Raw genomic sequence first — 19,934 nt, 5'->3', positions numbered from 1 at the left:
ATATGAAAACTATCATTACCTGGTGTCGTGGTTTGGAATTGAAGGCAATGCTGTGGGATGAACACGGTTTTTGTGAAGTGTTGGGCTCTGAACTTTCCATGGTGGGCTGCAGAGTCCCCGGATAACCCTGCTTATTGATGTATTGATGCTCTGGGCCAGAAATGTGGAAACATTTAAACATTGGAAGAGTGAGAAAAATGACATGTATCTCCTGCCCAGAACAGCTGGGAATACTCTGTGTTGTGCAATCTCAGTGTCCTCAGTCTGGAGTGTGAGGAGCACAGAAGTCCGAGCTCCTTCTACCCGCTCTTCGCCCTCTGAGGTATCTCCGCACTTCGCACTCTCACCTCTAGGATCGTCCAACATGCCAATCAGCAGGCTCCTCCCCCTCCTCGTCTTCTTCTCCGTCCAGCCCAATCAGCAGTCTCTGGGGTCAGAACTGGAGGAGGCGATGGGTCGCCAGAGATCTGCTGTTCTCATCATAGGATCGGGCATTGCCGGGATCGGAGCTGCCGAGAAACTCTACCAGAATGGCTTCCATAACATTAGGATCCTGGAGGCCTCAGGGAGGACCGGAGGGCGTATACGGACGCAGAGCTTTGGTAATACGGGTCACACTGCTAGACGATTACTTCCTCACATAGGAGGCTTTCCTCCCACTGTGTATTATGCTATAGCAGGAGAGCACTAACAGACAGTGTCCACAAGAGGGCAGTGCTGACACTCCAGATACCAGGCAGAGTCAGAGAACACAAAACTATTCTATGAACTGCAATCTCTTTACACCAGTTTTTTGAAAATCGGCTGTACTACTATATATGAAAACTACATTAGACTACTATATATAAAAACTACTATATATGAAAACTACATTAGACTACTATATATAAAAAACACATTAGACTACTATATATAAAAACTACTATATGTGAAAACTACATTAGACTACTATATATAAAAACTACATTAGACTACTATATATAAAAACTACACAAGACTACTATATATGAAATCTACATGAGCTACTATATATATCATAACGCAGAAAAGATAAAAGATAGGTGCAACTCTCAGGAATGGACCACACTCGAGATATATATATATATATATATATATATATATATATATATATATATATATATATATATATATATATATATATATACAATTATTTTTTTAAGTATAAATAATTTTAAAAAGTATAAAAAGAGCATTACTGTCTCAAAACCTGAATAGCTTTTATCAGACATCATATCACTCCAATAATAGTTCATAGATAAATATGTGTGAGAACTTCTAACAATCTAAACAAATAAGAATAAATCGTACTCATAACATCTGTGACACATCTGTTCCGGATGTGAATTATTCACATAATTTATTCTGGCCATTGAAATGAGTAAACACGTCTAGCGTTCATGCACATTTACACATGTCAAGCTTTTTTTTTGCCAAAATGCTGCTGCTCCTGGGTGCACTGGCTGTTTTTATTTTTCTGCCTCTAAATGCCTATGTGTGTATAGACACCTAGGCTAAAATAAGTAAAGCACATGCTCAGTTTCTCTCTCATTTTAAGCATTTTTAGGCATTGCTGAGTTTGTAGAGGCCAATCTGCTGACAGCCTTTAGCCTAGGTTCACATATGTGCGATCTCAGACATCGCATGTGACCGCAGGTGCCGATCACATGCGATCTCTGTGCAGTGCAAGTTCAGCCATACTTTTGTTTGGCAGAACTCGCATTAGATGCGTGAAAAAATAGTGCAGGGACTGTTTTTTTCCCCGCACTGAAATACGATCGCATGGGTGTTCTCACCTATCGCACTGCGATCTGTGAACCGATCTTGGGGTGGCATTAACAATGTATTGACACCCGCAGCGGTTTGCAGAGGGCAGTGTGAACTGCCTGCAGGAGAGATGCAATGCGGGAACTGGGGCTGGTTCCCGCATCGCACATATGTGAACCTAGGCTAAAGCAGAATTAAACCCTCCTCTCCTTTACAGCCAAGGATGCTGGTTCCCGCATCGCACATATGTGAACCTAGGCTAAAACAGAATTAAACCCTCCTCTCCTTTACAGCCAAGGATGCTGGTTCCCGCATCGCACATATGTGAACCTAGGCTAAAACAGAATTAAACCCTCCTCTCCTTTACAGCCAAGGATGCTGGTTCCCGCATCGCACATATGTGAACCTAGGCTAAAACAGAATTAAATCCTCCTCTCCTTTACAGCCAAGGATGCTGCTTCTGTTTAAACTACAACTGCCATGATACTGCACATGTGATCAGTTATGACACCAGCCATTTCATGGTTTGACAGTTTGGTTGAGGACACAAGCAAACGTGGCGGTTATTAATCCCGGGGTTCTATCAGAATACTGCTACCATCAGAAAATGCAACCGAAGTGGCGTTCTGTCGCGGCCATCTTGGTACACCCCCACTCGTCTACAGCCCCCCACTTTGGTGGTGAGGAGGATCCGTCTGGGAGCATTACCCACGCACTTCACTGGAGCGTTAAGTAAGGGGCCCCCCACCTCTCCTTCCCTGGAAGAGTGGGGGGCGGGGGTACTCCCTGGGGTGGTTGATCCCTCCAGGGGTTCTCTGGGCCACGGCTTCCAAATATTTAGCCCACGGTCCCCCCTCTGGCCGCGTGCTCGCGGCGGGCAGCTGGAAATTTAGGCAGCGGCTTTTGCGGCCTGCTAGGCCTCATGGCGGCTCCCCCTTTCCTGAGGGTGGCGATGCGGGGGTTTGTGCCCCCTGCGAGGGGCTCCGGTCTGTGCCCCCTGTGGGGGGCCCCCGGGTCTGTGTCCCCTGGAAGGCTGTGTTCCTTGTGATGGGCCCCCGGGTCTGTGTTCCCTGTGGGGGGCCCCCGGGTCTGTGTTCCCTGTGGGGGGGCCCCCGGGTCTGTGTTCCCTGTGGGGGGGCCCCGGGGTATGTGTTCCCTGTGGGGGGGCCCCCGGGTCTGTGCCCCCTGTGGGGGGCCCCCGGGTCTGTGTCCCCTGGAAGGCTGTGTTCCTTGTGATGGGCCCCCGGGTCTGTGTTCCCTGTGGGGGGCCCCCGGGTCTGTGTTCCCTGTGGGTGGCCCCGGGTCTGTGTTCCCTGTGTGGGGCCCCAGGGTCTGTTTCCCCTGTGGGGGGGCCCCCGGGTCTGTTTCCCCTGTGGGGGGGCCCCCGGGTCTGTTTCCCCTGTGGGGGGGCCCCCGGGTCTGTTTCCCCTGTGGGGGGGCCCCCGGGTCTGTTTCCCCTGTGGGGGGCCCCCGGGTCTGTCTCTCCTGTAAGGGGACCCAGGTTTGTGCCCCTGTGAGGGGCCCTGTGCTGTGGAGTGACTCGGTCGAGGGGCGCTGGTTTTCGCACTTGTCTGTGCGGGAACCTTTTCGAGATAGTGCAGCGGTAGCTGTGGCGGAGGGCTGGTATCCATTTGGATAAACTGTTTTGCGTGGCGAACTCTCCCTCTTATTCTGACAAATTTGTTCATGAGGACTGGGAGTGTCTTTGGCATTTCCAAGAACACTTGCTGTAAGGTACCCCCTTGGAGAGTCCCTCCTTTAGTAGTGGACTCTTCCACCAGTAGTGGACCCCCTGTCTCTAGGCTGCTCAAGGCAACCATGGGTCCAATAGAGGAATCTCTGGCTTCTAAAAGGTCCAGGGGAGAAGAGTCCCCCTGTCTTTGCTGCATTGGAGGACCGGTTGGTCCAGGTGCTGCAGTTGTCCGCTAGGTCACCTGGCCGCGGTTACCCTGGTTGCTGAGCTCTCTGTTTCCTCAGGGGGCTGAGACATGTATCTTGGGGGGCGACCCTGAATGGCAGCATGTCGCGTCTTGATCTTGTCCGGTTACAAGATAGATTTCCGGCTGTGTTCCTCCAAAGAGTTTTTGCTTCTGAGGGGTTTGTCGACCAGACTGCTGGCTGTTCTCCGCGGGGGGCTGTGCAAGCCCTGCTGCTGTAGAGGATGTTCCCGTGCTGTGAATGGTTTCAGGGGTTTTATTCAAACCTGTTTAGTCTACAGGATGGAGGGCATGGTACATGCCTGATGGGGGTACAGTAGTTCAAGATGGAGTCCGTCCTCACAGCGGTGGCACTCCTTCGTCATGTTGACTTTCTGATTTCTATCGACACCAGGAATGCTACTTATACATTCGGCTATGTGTCTGTCTCCAGCACTCCTTCAGTTTTTTGCTGTGGGTGCAGAGCATTATGAGCATGTGGTGTTGCCCCTTTGAGTCTGGCCACCGCACCTCGGGTGTTCACGAGGTGTTGGCCCCGGATCTGGCATGGTTATGTCGGTGGGGGTTTGCGATCCTGGCCTGCCTGGACGATCTTCTTCTCCGACTCCTCGACTACTCCGAGGAGCACCGTAATTCTTATACAAACCTTGACTGATTTCAGTGAAGGCTATACTAACGGATGTCTGCTTGGCTCTGCCAGATCGTTGGATTATCTGAGCCTGACCCGGGCTTCAGCTCTGGCCAGCATGTTTCTTCTCTCGGACAGTACTCTGTAAGTTGCATGCTGCGTTTTTTTCATTTACTGTCCGGCAGGTGGGCTCCTCTGCGGATCTGCATGTGGGGTTGGGTCCGATGTTATCTATTTTTTTGAGGCGATTCCACCGAAATTTCGGCCACCGAAACATATCAGCCGAAAATGGCCCTTTCGGCAAAAAGCCGAAAGAGAATTTTTGCTGATACCGAATGGGGCGGGGCTCCGTCCCCGCCCCAGGTGCCGCCTATCAGGGGGGCTTCCTATATCGTAGAAGAGAGGAGAGCCGCCGCCTGTTTAATTACAGCGCCAGGAACATCACAGCTTTCATTTCAATAGCTGCAATGGGGATACTGGCTGCACTATTGGGGACACTGGCTGCAATGGGGACACAGGCTGCACTACTGGGGACACTGGCTGCAATGGGGACACTGGCTGCACTACTAGGGACATTGGCTGCAATGGGGACACAGGCTGCACTACTGGGGACACTGGCTGCAATGGGGACACAGGCTGCACTAATGGGTACACAGGCTGCACTACTGGGGACACTGGCTGCACTAATGGGGACACTGGCTGCACTAATGGGGACACTGGCTGCACTACTGGGGACACTGGCTGCACTACTGGGGACACTGGCTGCACTAATGGGGACACTGTCTGCACTAATGGGGACACTGTCTGCACTAATGGGGACACTGTCTGCACTAATGGGGACACTGTCTGCACTAATGGGGACACTGTCTGCACTAATGGGGACACAGGCTGCAATGGGGACACAGGCTGCACTACTGGGGACACTGGCTGGCTGCATCTGACGGGCACTGGTGAGGCTGCATTGATCTCTTGTATCATGTCCGCAGTCTCTGACCATCTCCTGTACCATGTCCTCAGTCTCTGACCATCTCCTGTACCATGTCTCCAGTCTCTGACCATCTCCTGTACCATGTCCCCAGTCTCTGACCATCTCTGCAGTCTCTGACCATCTCCTGTACCATCTCTGCAGTCTCTGACCATCTCCTGTATGATGTCTGCAGTCTCTGACCATATCCTGTACCATGTCTGCAGTCTCTGACCATATCCTGTACCATGTCTGCAGTCTCTGACCATATCCTGTACCATGTCTGCAGTCTCTGACCATCTCCTGTACCATCTCTGCAATCTCTGACCATCTCCTGTACCATGTCCCCAGTCGCTGACCATCTCCTGTACTATGTCTGCAGTCTCTGACCATCTCCTGTACTATGTCTGCAGTCTCTGACCATCTCCTGTACTATGTCTGCAGTCTCTGACCATTTCCTGTACCATGTCTGCAGTCTCTGACCATCTCCTGTACCATGTCCTCAGTCTCTGACCATCTCCTGTACTATGTCTGCAGTCTCTGACCATCTCCTGTACTATCTCTGCAGTCTCTGACCATCTCCTGTACTATCTCTGCAGTCTCTGACCATCTCCTGTACTATCTCTGCAGTCTCTGACCATCTCCTGTACTATCTCTGCAGTCTCTGACCATCTCCTGTACCATCTCTGCAATCTCTGACCATCTCCTGTACCATGTCCCCAGTCGCTGACCATCTCCTGTATAAAAATATTTTTAAAAACAGTCACTTTTGGTATCGGTGTGGTTTTGGTTTTCGGGATCAAGGAAGATTTATTTTCGGTATCGGTTTCGGCACCAAAAAACCCATTCGGTGCATCCCTAATTTGCATAGTTCCATACAAGCTCCCTTAGGGGAGATCCTGGCATAATGGGACCAATGCCCAGGGTCTCTGGACAATCGGATTCGGCTGACTCAGGAAACCAAAGTTTTCCCTAGTCTGGTGGCCTCGCTATCTGGTTCTTCAGAGGGGTAAATCATTTCTCCCCTTGTATTGAACAGGGTGACCACCAATGCCAGTCTGTCCGGGTGGGGAGAGGTCCTAGGACTGAGATCTGCTCAGGATTGTTGGACGTTGGTGAAATCCGGACTACCAAGTAATATCTTGGAACTTCATGCGAACAGACTAGTCTGGATTATGGAAGGATCGACTTCGAGGGCTCCTGGTATGGTTCCAGTCGGGCGAGGCAACGGCTGTGGCTTATGTCTTTCGCCAGGGCGGGCCAAGATAGGCTGTTGGCGGCCCTGGCTGTTGCCAGTATCCTCCGGTGGGGAGAGCGTCTCGTTCCGGCCCTTTTCTGGCATACGCTTTCCAGGGGAGAATACTGTAAATGGATACCTCAGTTGGTTAGGGTTGGACCACGGGGTTACCCCTTCAACGGGGCCTTGGTTCATTGTATTTGTCTCCGCTGGGGCACGCCTGAGATAGTGTCCTGGCTCAACAGGACGGTACCAAGGTTTCTGGCAAGGTCGCGGGAGCTTCTGGCGGCTCTAGTGACCCACGTTTGCTCTATGCCTTTCCTTCTCTCCAGCCTTTTGCGGTGTCTTCTTGGCAGGATCAAGGCTGCGGTGATTCCGGTTATTCTATTGGATCCGGTTGGGTCCTGGCGGTCTGGGTACACTGACCGGGTGCGCCCGGTCGCCAACGTTTTCCTGGGCAACTGCCTCTCAGGAAGGACCTACTGTCTCATGGACCGTTCTTCCATCCTGTTTTTAGAGTCGCTGGTTTTTAACGGCCTGGCCATGATGAGCCAGGTGCTGCGGTTTCCAACACTGCTGATGGGGGGTTAGAAGAAAGTGGCCCTGAGTACCATCGAGGCCCAGGTGTCAGCTTGGGTGGTCTTCTTCAGCGTCTCCTGGTCTCGAACTGCCTGGTGCATATCCTTTTTCCAGGTGTTAGGCGTCTGTTTACACCAGTGCGGTTCTTCTACTGCCGTGGGATCTGAACTTGGTAACTTCGGTTCTCCAGAAGCCTCTCTATCTCTCTGTCAAGATATATTTGGGTGTTCCCAATACTTATTCTGGCGGAAGGTGGTCTCTTGGTGGCTATCACCTCTGCTCACAGGGTGTCAAAAAGGGGGGGCGTTATCTTGTCGTTCACCTTACCCAGGGTAAGATGGTGCTTTGCCCTTTTTTACAGGGTTCCGTTCTTGGATTTCCATTTGAATAAGGACATTGTGTTGCTTTCTTGTGTCCCTGGTCAGCACTTTCCAAGGAATTTGCCTTATCTGCCCTGAAGGGGTATTGGCGGACGGGCCAAGAAAGGGGCGTTCTGTTGTTTTCTGCGACCCTTCTCTGGATGGAGGGCTATTCTGTCAAAAATCAGGTGCCTCCTTTTCCTGTTACGGCGCTTTCTTCTCGGGTGCTTAGGGCTTCTTGGGCCTTCGCTCATCATGCGTCCGTTGTGCAGGTTTGCAAGGCGATCACTGGTCTTCAGTGTACATGTTCACAAGTCTACGAAGTATACAGGTTGGCATCTGCGGATGTCTCTTTTGGCCACAAGTTTTTTGCAGGCCGCTGGTTTGGGGGGTCTATTCCCTCCTTGAAGGGGTATCGGTCAGGTTGGGTTCCAGCGTGTCCTGGGTGACGTTCCTGTTACCTGGCTGGCTCTTGTATTAGCCTTGGGATTTTTCGTTCTCCCACCCCTCATGTTGGCACTGCTTTGGAATGCCCCTATCGTTATGAAGGCTGTGTCTGTCAATGAATGAATGAGAAAATAGGATTTTTTACGTACCGTAAAATCCATTTCTCCGAGTTCATTGACAGACACAGCACCCACCCCTCTATGGAGTTCTTTTAATACTTCTATTACTGCTTGCTACTAAACTGAATACCTAGAGCTGGGAGGGGATTATATACTGACTAAGGACGGCCCATGGGCGTAGCCAGGTGCTCGTTTGCTTTTTTGTTCTGCCTAGTCCTACTCCTAATACAGGCGATATAACCCTATCGTTATGAAGGCTGTGTCTGTCAATGAACTCAGAGAAATGGATTTTACGGTAAGTAAAAAATCCTATTTTTACACCCACTGAAGCCTGTCATTTTACACTTATTTTTGCCAGTAAACTCAGCTTATATAGTGAAATACAGTATTTTGAAATCTGTCAAACTGTTGTGATGTTGAATTTTTTAAATCAGCGGTGTTCTGGCAGATTAGCAAACTTGAGATCAGCAGGCTTGCCTATGCTTTTAAAATTCAACATCAAACCAGTGTCACACATTTCCAAATACTGTATTTCACTATTCAAGCAGAGTTTACTGGTAAAAATAAGTATGAAATGCAAGACTCTGGTGGGTGTAAAAAGATGTCCACTTGCCGCCTTCTGACTGTAGGCTTACTGCGGACGAGTGCGGGTGTACCAAGATGGCCGTGACCAGGGCTTTTTTTCAGCAGGAACTAGGGGGAACTCAGTTCTACCACCTCTGGCTCAGGTCTTCTGCTCCCTGCTCACCACTATCACTTGGTAACACCGAAGTCCAGCTTCTGCATTTACAAGTGATAGCTTATCACCCAGTAGCTCCCACAGGTCAGATCTCCTGCGCAGATCCCACTGAGTGCCGGAACAGGGACAAGGGAGATTCAGAACGGGTGCCCAGGGTTCACTGCAGTCATGGGCAAGAGAGGGTACATGGAGGCTGCACCCTATGTGGTCTCCATTTTTCCCCTGGTGACCAGATGTTGATGCTCCTACTGCATGATCTCCCTTGCAAGTGACTGTAGTATAGTATAGTATGCTGGGAGGTACTACAGCCGGATAGGTGCTTCAGCTTAATATTGCAACAAAGGTAAGAAATATGACAGATGGTTGGGCTTTTAAGGAGGGGGAAGAATATGAGGGCAGTGGAGGGAGGGGTTGTATGCACTATTGGATGCCATTTGGCAGGTATGTGTGTGTGGCGGGCATGGTTGAGTTCCTGCACCTATTCTCGGAGAAAAAAAGCCCTGGCCGTGACAGAACGTCACTTCGGTTGCATTTTCTGATGGGTAGCGGTATTCTGATAGAACACCGGCATTCCGGGAATGTAACTTTTTTTTGAACCGTTAAATTAATATGTTTAGTTCCACTTTATGATTTAATGCTGTTTGGGGGCTCTGGGCTTCAGCAGAATGGCAGCCTCCAGCAAGAAGCAAGTTGTTTTGGGTAAAGTTCCACTTTAACCCCTTCACGCCTAAGGGTAAAACAAATCTTAACGCCTGAGCACAATTTTGCAACTTTGACATGTGTTAGTAAAACCGTACATATCATCACAACTACTTTGTACATCCAGGTGAATTATACTGTACCTTATTTTGTTTTATAAGGACAAATTTGGCTTTCATTTGGTGGTAAATAGTTATGGATAGCTCCTGGTGTGTTTTTATTATTATTATTGTTATCATCAAAAGAAAACTGGCATATTGACTACATAAGCTGAAACCAGTATTGTACAAGCAGATGGTATTTGTTGTTTGTACTCGTAGTACAGCCTAAAACACACTGACACTAACTGACACTAATATTAATTTAAAAAAAAAATCCTGCCCAAATATACTGACCCTGACCTTGACCCTCTCCATTGTGCTGGCAGGGCTGTGAACTTCAGCAGTGTAAAGCTTCTGTCAGCCTTCCCCTCTAGCTGAGCCAAGACCTACAATCAAGGCTAGAATTGTACACATTTTAATTACAGAAAGTGGCATACAGTTTTTGAGGCCGAGGGGGTGGGGGGGTTTCCAATAGGGAAATGACTGCTCTGGGCTTTAGCAAAATGGCAGCCGCCAGCAAGAAGAAACAGGTGCACTGCTGGAGGCAATTTACAGCACACACTAATTTTGGTAGCATACAACAAATTTAAATGTGGAACGTATGTTCTTTTGTTAAAGAACATTAACTGTTATCAAAATGTTACAGATAACATTGCACTTTTAAGGTATTTTCTTATTGTTAAATGTTGACTCATCTCACTTTTCTAAAAGAGGTTTCTAAACCACTCTGTGGAAGTTGTACCTGTAGGTAAGCCTTAGACCCCATACACACTATTTGATTTTCTGCAGATTTTTGTCTTCAGATTTACCAAAACCATGTAGTGCAAGGGCCTGCCTGATTGCATACATATTGAAGCTCTTAAGGTTTGACCTCATATTATATGGTTTTGGTAAATCTGAAGACAAAAATCTGCAGAAAACCTAATGGTGTGTATGGGGTCTAAGGCTTACCTATAGGTACTGTAAATATCTCCTAAACGTGCACCGTTTAGGAGATATTTGCAGGTACTCCTCACTTAACCACTTAAGGACCGAGCCTCCTTCTGAGATTTGTTGTTAAAAACAGTTTTTTTTGCTAGAAAATTACTTAGAAACCCCAAACATTATACATTTTTTTTTCTAACACCCTAGAGAATAAAATGGCAGTCGTTGAAATACTTTCTGTGACACCATATTTGCATAGCGGTCTTACAAGCGCACTTTTTTTGGAAAAAATACACTTTTTTGAATAAAAAATAAGACCACAGTAAAGTTAGCCCACTTTTTTTATATTGTGAAAGATAATGTTATGCCGAGTAAATTGATACCCAACATGTCACGCTTCAAAATTGCGCCCGCTCGTGGAATGGCGACAAAATTTTACCCTTAAAAATCTCCATAGGCGACGTTTAAAACATTCTACAGGTTGCATGTTTTAAGTTACAGAGGAGGTCTAGGGCTAGAATTATTGCTCTCACTCCACCGATCGCAGCGATACCTCACATGTGTGGTTTGAACACCGTTTTCATATGCAGGCGTTACTCACGTATGTGCGCAAGCTCGTTGGGACAGGGCGCGTTTTAAAACATTTTTTTTAATTTATTTATTTTACCTTTTTATTTTTACACTGTTTAAAAAAAAAAATTGTCACTTTTATTCCTTTATTCCTATTACAAGGAATGTAAACATCCCTTGTAATAGAAAAAAGCATAACAGGACCTCTTAAATATGAGATCTGGGGTCAAAAAGACCTCAGATCTCATATTTAGACTAAAATACAATAAAAAAAAAAATTTGTCATTTAAAAAAAAAATAAATAAATAAATTGACCCTTTTAAGAGCTATGGGCGGAAGTGACGTTTTGACGTCGCTTCCGCCCTGCTGTGTCATGGATACGGATGGGGCCATCTTCCCCTCACTCATCTCTATGTCAGCCCAGGGGACAGACGCGATCGACTCCGCCGCTGCCGACGGCTCCAGTAAGCGGCAGAGGGCACAGGATCGCGGCGGGAGGGGGGGCTCCTCTCCCACCACGGATAATAGTGATCTTGTGGTGAATCCGCCGCAGAGACCACTTTTTATCTTGTAGCGGACCGCCCGCTGAGGACGGGGTTCCGGCAGCTAGCTGCTGCCATAACAACTATATCCGCCTTCAAACAGCCGCCGTATAACGACATCGGGCGGGGTCTGTAAATGGTTAATGACCAGGTTCTGTTCCAGCGACCAGGTCGTTAAACGAATTGGTTGTTAAACGAGGAGACACAAGAAATCAATATTTTGAGCATTCTTAACTACTATACGGTACTGTATTGTGAAAAAACAGTCTAAATACAAAACTCCAGCTCAATAAAGTTGTTTTAATTTGAATAAGTACAGAACACAAATGAAAATACTGTACTGTATAATACAATGATGTACAGCGTGTCGTTCAGGTGGGGAGAGTTAGTCGGAAGTCCGAAGAGTCGTTAAACAGGTAAGTCATTAAACAAGGAGTACCCGTACTGTGTTTTGCGCCAATGATGTAATTGCCGCATGCGCTGTGAAGAAACGGTCCACCGTGCCATTTCTTTATGAGCGAGTGCTATGACTGGTGGCTCCCGCGTGCATGCCTCCGGCCATTTTAGAGCTGGAGTCCTCAGCCCAGAAGTAAGAGGGGCGAACGTGGATGCGGCCTGCAGCGGGGACAGCGCGGGCTTCATTTGCAGATAAGTGTCACATAATGTGCTAGTATGCAATGCATACTAGCACATTATGCTTTTACTTTGCAGGGGCAAAGGAACAAAGTAAAACCCATCAGGGTTTACTTTCTCTTTAAAGGCTGTACCCTGCAGTTCTATTATATAGAACTGCTGTGTTTATGTTATGTATGCAGTCTCATTTATATTATATACATATTAGAGCTGCACCCGTTGCGATCTTGTCAAAAATGTTTCACGATTCTTGCTATGCAAAGAATTCTCTCTGCTCTTCTGAAGCCATCAAAAGAAAGAAGGAAAAAAAACGGGCAGTCTGCCAAGAATCACAACATTCTTTAGCAGTTGAACTTAAGTATAAGGCCTCATACACACAGACGTTTTTACAGCTGCGTTTTTTTGCTGCTTAAGAACGCCACTCCATGTTATTCAATGGGCTCATACACACCATGGCGTTGTTGAGCTGTAAATAGCATAGCTGTTTTTAAGCTCAAAAAAAAAAAAACAAGGACCAGCGCGTTCTGTGGCTCCAGCGGTAGAGCTGTAAAAAACGTCAGATGCCGGCAAAAGGTGTTAAACACAATTTAACAAGGCTTAACGCTGTGTTAAGCCTCGTCCAGCGTTTCTGTCTCTATTCAAAATCAGTGGTTCCCTATGGGAGCCCATTGATTTGAATAGAATTCGCACCAGAAGTCGGATCAAGATGATCCGACTTGAGGTGCGACTTGTGTGCTGAGAATCTTGAGGGGGAAACCCCATGAAAATTACAAAAAAAAAAAAAAAATAGCATGAGGTTCCCCCCCAAGACGATACTAGACCCTTCGGTCTGGTATAGATCTTAAGGGGAAGCCCCACACCAAAAAAATGGCATGGGGGTCCCCCCAAGGTCCATACCAGACCCTTATCTGAGCACGCAGCCCGGCAGGTCAGGAAAGGGGGTGGGGACGAGCGAGCGCCCCCCCCCCCCCTCCTGAACTGTACCGGGCCGCATGTCCTCAACATGGGGGGTGGGTGCTTTGGGGCAGGGGGGCGCCCCCCACCCCACAGCACCTTGTCCCCATGTTGATGAGGACAAGGGCCTCTTCCCGACAACCCTGGCCGTTGGTTGTCGGGGTCTGCGGGTGGGGGGCTTATCAGAATCTAAGAGCCCCTTTTAATAAGGGGGCCCCTAGATCCCGGCCCCCCAACCTATGTGAATGAGTATGGGGTACATCGTACCCCCACCCATTCACCTGGGGAAAAAAGTGTCCTTCCCTCTTCTTTTCTTCCGATGTTGACTCAACCTTCTCTCCCGCTGTAATGCCGTGTGCGCAGTGCGCAATGACTTATATAGGCATGGGGGGTCACCGGGTGATGTCATCTGGTGACCCCCGCCCCTTATGTCCAAGGTCACTGGATGACAGGGCACCTATACAAACGCTTATAAACTAAATTATGGCAAAACGTCGGTATCGTGTTTTGCATCTAAAACGTCAGAAACTTCGGCGTCTGAACTAATGTTTTTGCTTTCAAAGAAAAGCCTATAAACACAACATTAAAAACGACATTAAACTAACCTGTGTACATGTACACATAAGATAACATTGGATGAGTTCAGGGGCAGCTAAAAAAAGCACCTCTGAACATCCGTTTACCAGCAGCAGTGTACATGAGGCCTAAACCTTTTATTGACATTTGTTGGTTTCAAGCTATTATTATTATACAGGATTTATATAGCGCCAACAGTTTGCACAGCGCTTTACAACATGAGGGCAGACAGTACAATTACAATACAATTCAATACAGGAGGGATCAGAGGGCCCTGCTAGTTAGAGCTTACAATCTAGAAGGGAGGGTCAAATGGAAAACTGTGGGGGATGAGCTGATGGAAAAAATGAAAATACAGTTGTTAGGTCTGGGTAGGGTAGGTTTCTCTGAAGCAAAGGGTTTTCAGGGATCGTCTAAAAGCTAATAAAGTAGGAGATAAGCAGACAGATTGGGGTAGGGCATTCCATAGGATTGGAGAGGCTTTGGAAAAGTCCTGGAGGTGAGCATGGGAGGAGGTGACGAGGGAGCTAGAGAGCAGGAGGTCTTGAGAGGAATAAAGAGAACGAGTAGGTTGGTATTTAGAGACTAGGCTAGTGATGTAGCTGGGGGTGAAATTGTCGGTGGCTTTGTACGTAGTAGTTAGTATTTTGAATTTAATTCTTTGGCCGAGCAGAAGCCAGTGGGGGGATTGACAGAGAGGAGTGGCAGACACAGAGTGATTGGTAAGGTGGATGAGTCTGGCAGCAGCATTCATAATGGATTGAAGAGGTGATAGACTATGTAGAGGTAAGCCAATGAGAAGGGAGTTGCAGTAGTCGAGGCGAGAGATGACCAGCGAGAGTTTGTTGTGTCATTGGTTAGAAAGGGGCGTATTTTGGAGATGTTGTGGAGGTTGAGGCGGCAGGATTTGGACAGTGATTGGATGTGTTGCTTGAGGGAGAGTTCGGAGTCCAGGACTACACCTAGAACCTTGGCATGTGGGGATGGGCTTATAGTGGTGCCATTGATTTTGACAGAGATCAGGGGAAGGGGCATATGGGGGAGGAAAAATTATAAGTTCGGTTTTGGATAGATTAAGTTTGAGGAAGTGGTGTGACATCCAGACTGATATATCTGATAGTAAATTAGTGATACGTGAGGAGACAGAGGGAGTGAGCTGAGGGGTAGAGAAGTAGATTTGCGTGTCGTTAGCGTAGAGGTGGTATTGGAAGCCATGGGAGGCTATCAGTTCACCATGGGAGGAGGTGTAGATTGAAAATAAGAGAGGTCCAAGAACAGAACCTTGGGGGACCCCAACAGAGAAAGGAAGAGGAGAGGAGGAGCTCAAGGTGCGGTTGGATAAGTAGGAAGAGAACCAGCGAAGAGTACAGTCACGGAGACCAAAGGCATGAAGTTTTTTGAGGAGGAGGGGGTGGTCAACCGTATCAAAGGCATCAGAGAGGTCCAGGAGTAGGAGTACAGAATAGTGTCGTTTTGGCCATTAGTAGTTCGTTTGTTAGTTTTAGGAGAGCAGTTTCTGTGGAGTGTTGAGAACGAAATCCAGACTGAAGGGGATCAAGAAGGCTATTATCAGCAAGGTGGACGCTCAGTCGGTTGTAGACCAGACGATCAAGGAGTTTGGATAAGAAGGGGAACAAGGAGATGGGGCGTAGGTTGTTAAGATTGGATGGGTCCAGTGAGGGCTTATTAAGTATGGGTCTGACGAGTGCATGTTTTAGAGAGTTGGGGAAGATGCCAGAAGAGAGGGAGAGATTGAAGATGTGGGTTAGAGAGTGCAGCATAGAGCCAGAGAGTGAACGTAGCATTTGTGAGGGACATGCCCCAGGGTCTTGGAGATTTTTTTGTGTGTGTGAATTTAGAATTAGCAGGAGTTGGTCGGTGCAGTAATAAGGAGAGGACAGAAGTGAGGGTGATATATATATGCTGTGGGGGGAGAAAAGGGGTGAAGGAGAGATAGTTTTAGGATAGAGGAAGAGCTGTCAAAAGAAGTGGTAGAGAATGCATGTTACAAGGAGAAAGAGCTAAAGGGGTAAACAAGGTCACCTGATGTCTGTGCGGTGTTTTTCAAAGTTTTTTTCTTGTGTCCCTTTGCTTTGTGCATTCTCTGAAGTGCAGAGTCAGAAGTGCCCCCACTTATAGAAATCGGCCACTTTGAGAAAGAGCGCAGTTGCAAATGTGTGCCCCCTGCAAATGCTTCCCCCAAAAGAAGCTTCTATTTATACTGATAGGGGTGGGGTATGGGTGGATTTCTATTATCACTCAGGAGGTAGTAAAGCTTGGCTGGTTAACAGGGCAAAATTCTAACTTCAGAAAAAGACTAGCAAGAGGGCACTAAAGTTAAACGGGCCATAATTTTTGGGTAAGACAAGGGAGATAATAAAGCATTGTAATGTGGACAGGTCTACAGAATGTTAAGTAAAAATTACATACCAGCATTATTAAAGACACATAAGAAAAGCAGATAGCAGTGTTTCAGTTTTTGGGTGGAGATGGTTCAGTTATGTTGAAAAGTGTTAACCTTGTCTCTAAAGCTCCTAATGCAAGCTATAAATGAACCTGCCTCTTGAAGGGCGCTACTGTTGTAGAATAAGACCTCTGAGCAGACCTGTCTGTGTTGGCAGTGTGTGTGTTGCAGACGCTTATTCTAAAATTATAATTGGTATTGCTAAAATTACGAGTCTCCCCCGGCTCGGTCTTTTAAACGGGGGTGGTGGCAGTTAAAGGGTTAATTGTGTAATTAGTACAGTGACAATCGCTCTCAGGCTGCTCGCACCTAGATTGTGGTCCCGCAAGCTGGAAAATCTTTGTGCTGGGCGCAGCTGAGAGTGGCATTGTTACGTAAGTGACAGTGTGGTGTGAGGTTTGCTGGTCCTTCATTGCAAGTTAGCGAGGAGGGCAGGGATCTGACACCTGCGTTCGTCACATATTGTTAAAATCTTTTTTTTTTTGCTAGAAAATTACTTAGAACCCCCACACATTATATACAAATTTTTTTTTTTTTTTTTTTTTTTTTTTTTAGTAGAAACCCTAGAAAATAAAATGGTGATTGTTGCAATATTTTATGTCACACTGTATTTGCTCAGCAGTCTTTTAAATGCAATTTTTTTAGAAAAAATTACTTTAATGAATTTAAAAAAAAAAAAACAGTAAAGTTAGCCCAACTTTTTTTTGTATAATGTGAAAGATTTTAATCGCGAGATACATGATCTTTTTATTCTAAGCACAAAAATCTAATTTCAGCCAGAATCGTGCAGCTCATTTATTTCTCGGGCATGGGGTTCACCAGAGCTTCACAGGTTGCCACTGGAGTCCTCTTCCACTACTCCATGATGACATCATGGAGCTGGTGGATGTTGGAGACCTAGCACTTTTAAGGATGCTCCACAGATGCTCAATAGGGTTTAGGTCTGGCGACACGCTTGGCCAGTCCATCACCTTTACCCTCAGCTCCTTTAGCAAGGTAGTGGTCATTTTGAAGGTATGTTTAGGGTTGTTATCATGTTGGAATACTGCCCTGCGGCCCAGTCTCCAAAGGGAGGGGATCATGCTCTGCTTCAGTATGTCACAGTACATGTTGGCATTCATGGTTCCCTCAATGAACTGTAGCTCCCCAGTGCCAGCAGCATTCATGCAGCCCCAGACCATGACACTCCCACCACCATGCTTGACTGTAGGCAAGACACACTTGTCTTTGTACTCCTCACCTGGTTGCCGCCACACGCTTGACACCATCTGAACCAAATAAGTTTATCTTGGTCTCATCAGACCACAAGACATGGTTCCAGTAATCCATGTCCTTAGTCTGCTTGTCTTCAGCCAACTGTTTGTGGGCTTTCTTGTGCATCATCTTTAGAAGAGGCTTCCTTCCGGGATGACAGCCATGCAGACCAACTTGATGCAGTGTGCGGCGTATGGTCCGAGCACTGACAGGCTGACCCCCCACCCCTTCAACCTCTGCAGCAATGCTGGCAGCACTCATATGTCTATTTCCCAAAGACAACCTCAGGATATGGCGCTGAGCACGTGCACGCAACTTCTTTGGTCGACCATGGCGAGGCCTGTTCTGAGTGGAACCTGTCCTGTTAAACTGCTGTATGGTCTTGGCCACCATGCTGCAGCTCAGTTTCAATGTTTTGGCAATCTTTTCTATAGCCTAGGCCATCTTTATGTAGAGCGACAATTCTTTTTTTCAGATCCTAAGAGAGTTCTTTGCCATGAGGTGCCATGTTGAACTTCCAGTGACCAGTATGAGAGCGTGAGAGGGATAACACCAAATTTAACACACCTGCTCCTCATTCACACTTGATACCTTATAACACTAATGAGTTACATCAGGGCTTGACAAATTTGCTTGGAATCTAGGAGCCAGCTAAAAAAGTTAGGAGCCAGGTTTTTTTTAAACGACCGACAAAGCTTTATTTTCAATATAAAAAATAACTAATCTTAAATTTACACAGAAAAAGACCGCCCCGCTAGAGGCCCGAATAGCGTCACTAAAACAACGGTAAAGCAGCGCTAAAAATAGCGCCGCTTTACCGCCGACGCCCCCTGCGGCTCGGTGTCAAAGGGCTCTAAGGGTCCGATCAGGTCCGCCTGAAAAACAGACAGGCGAACCTGATCAGACAGCCCGTGTGAACGGGACCAAGCAGGGAGATAACAAATAAATTAATTTTAATTAGGAAAAAAATCAACAGTTTTTATATAAATATAAATGAATAAAAATAAAATCTATTATGAAAAAAAAAAAAAAAGGCTATCCCCACATTCACTTCCTTCTCTTCTCCACTTTGGGAAGGAGATGGGCAGTGAAAACAGGCAGGTATTTCGCATTAGCATTGCATTAGCATTGCTGGTTGCAATACCAACGGCCACCACAAGATGGCGCCAGATTTCAGAAGGACTCCAGAACTACCGAAGAAGGCCGCAAAGCCGGGGCCTCAATTACCGGCCGGCGCGGCCCGACGCGATCGCACGGGGGGGGGGGGGTGTCGGAGTCCGCACAGAGACAGGATACCCCCCAGCTGTGCCGCCCCAGGCGCCAGGTCGCTAATTCTAGTCGCAAATGCGACCTGGCGCCCGGGGTTTGTCGAGCCCTGAGTTACATGATACCGGGGAGGGAAAATGGCTAATTGGGCCCAATTTGGACATTTTCACTTAGGGGTGTACTCACTTTTGTTGCCAGCTGTTTAGACATTAATGGCTGTGTGTTGAGTTATTTTGAGGGGACAGCAAATTTACACTGTTATACAAGCTGTACACTCACTACTTTACATTGTAGCAAAATGTAATTTCTTCAGTGTTAGACACATGAAAAGACATAATAAAGTATTTACAAAACATGTCAGGGGCGTACTCACTTTGTGTGTGTGTGTGTGTGTGTGTGTGTGTGTGTGTGTGTGTGTATGTATATATGTACATATACACTAGGGGTGCAACGGATCAAAAATCTCACGGATCGGATCGATCCTCGGATCAGAGTCACGGATCGGATCGATCCTCGGATCAGCATAAAAAACAAAAAAAAAAAAAAAACACACAAATCTTGTTACACCCACCGGAGTTTTAGATTTAAAAGCCATTTTCAACACAAAACCGAGCTTATATGCATAAATACAGTATTTGTGCATATAAGCTCAGTTTTGTGTTGAAAATGGCTTTTAAATTTAAAACTCCGGTGGGTGTAACAAGATGTCCGCTTGCCCCCTTCTCACTCTATCATTATTGTAGTGTGCAGGAGTGTGGGGTGTAGCAAGATGGCGGCGACGAAATGTCACTTCCTGTCGAGACAGCGGCCACTTCCGGGTGTACCAAGATGGCCGCCGCTCCGGAGCTAGGCCGAAGCCGGGGCCTTTCCTATGGCTGAGGCCCGAAAAGTGCTCCGCGGATCGCGGGTGTGCCGATCCGCGGAGGGTGATCCGTACGGATCACGGATCGGCAACGATCCGTTGCACCCCTAATATACACTGACCCCCTCCCATGTCCAACTCCCTTCTCCTGTGCACAGCTATACTGTATATGTGCACTGCACCTCCCCTTCTTTGTCATGAATTAGGATGTACAATGAGAAAACACTGGGCAGGAACCTATCATCAGCTCCTCCCATTCTGTACACACCCACTGTTCAAAGTCGCACTAGTGGAA

General features: G+C 47.3%; 1 protein-coding gene across 1 annotated transcript in view; it reads left to right on the top strand.

Annotated features, from left to right (window-relative positions):
* Positions 1 to 236: 236 nt before the first annotated feature.
* Positions 237 to 19,934, top strand: part of PAOX (polyamine oxidase) — a 72,360-nt gene continuing 52,662 nt past the window's right edge. Inside the window, exon 1 of the mRNA XM_073596934.1 lies at positions 237 to 602. Coding sequence (XP_073453035.1) covers positions 365 to 602 — 238 coding nt within the window. The 5' untranslated portion in view covers positions 237 to 364. The remainder of the gene's footprint in view (positions 603 to 19,934) is intronic.

This window comes from Aquarana catesbeiana, linkage group LG08, assembly GCF_042186555.1.
Source record: "Aquarana catesbeiana isolate 2022-GZ linkage group LG08, ASM4218655v1, whole genome shotgun sequence".
NCBI lineage: Eukaryota > Metazoa > Chordata > Amphibia > Anura > Ranidae > Aquarana > Aquarana catesbeiana.
Note: the sequence above shows the minus strand (reverse complement) of the source record. Positions and strands in the feature narration are given on the sequence as shown.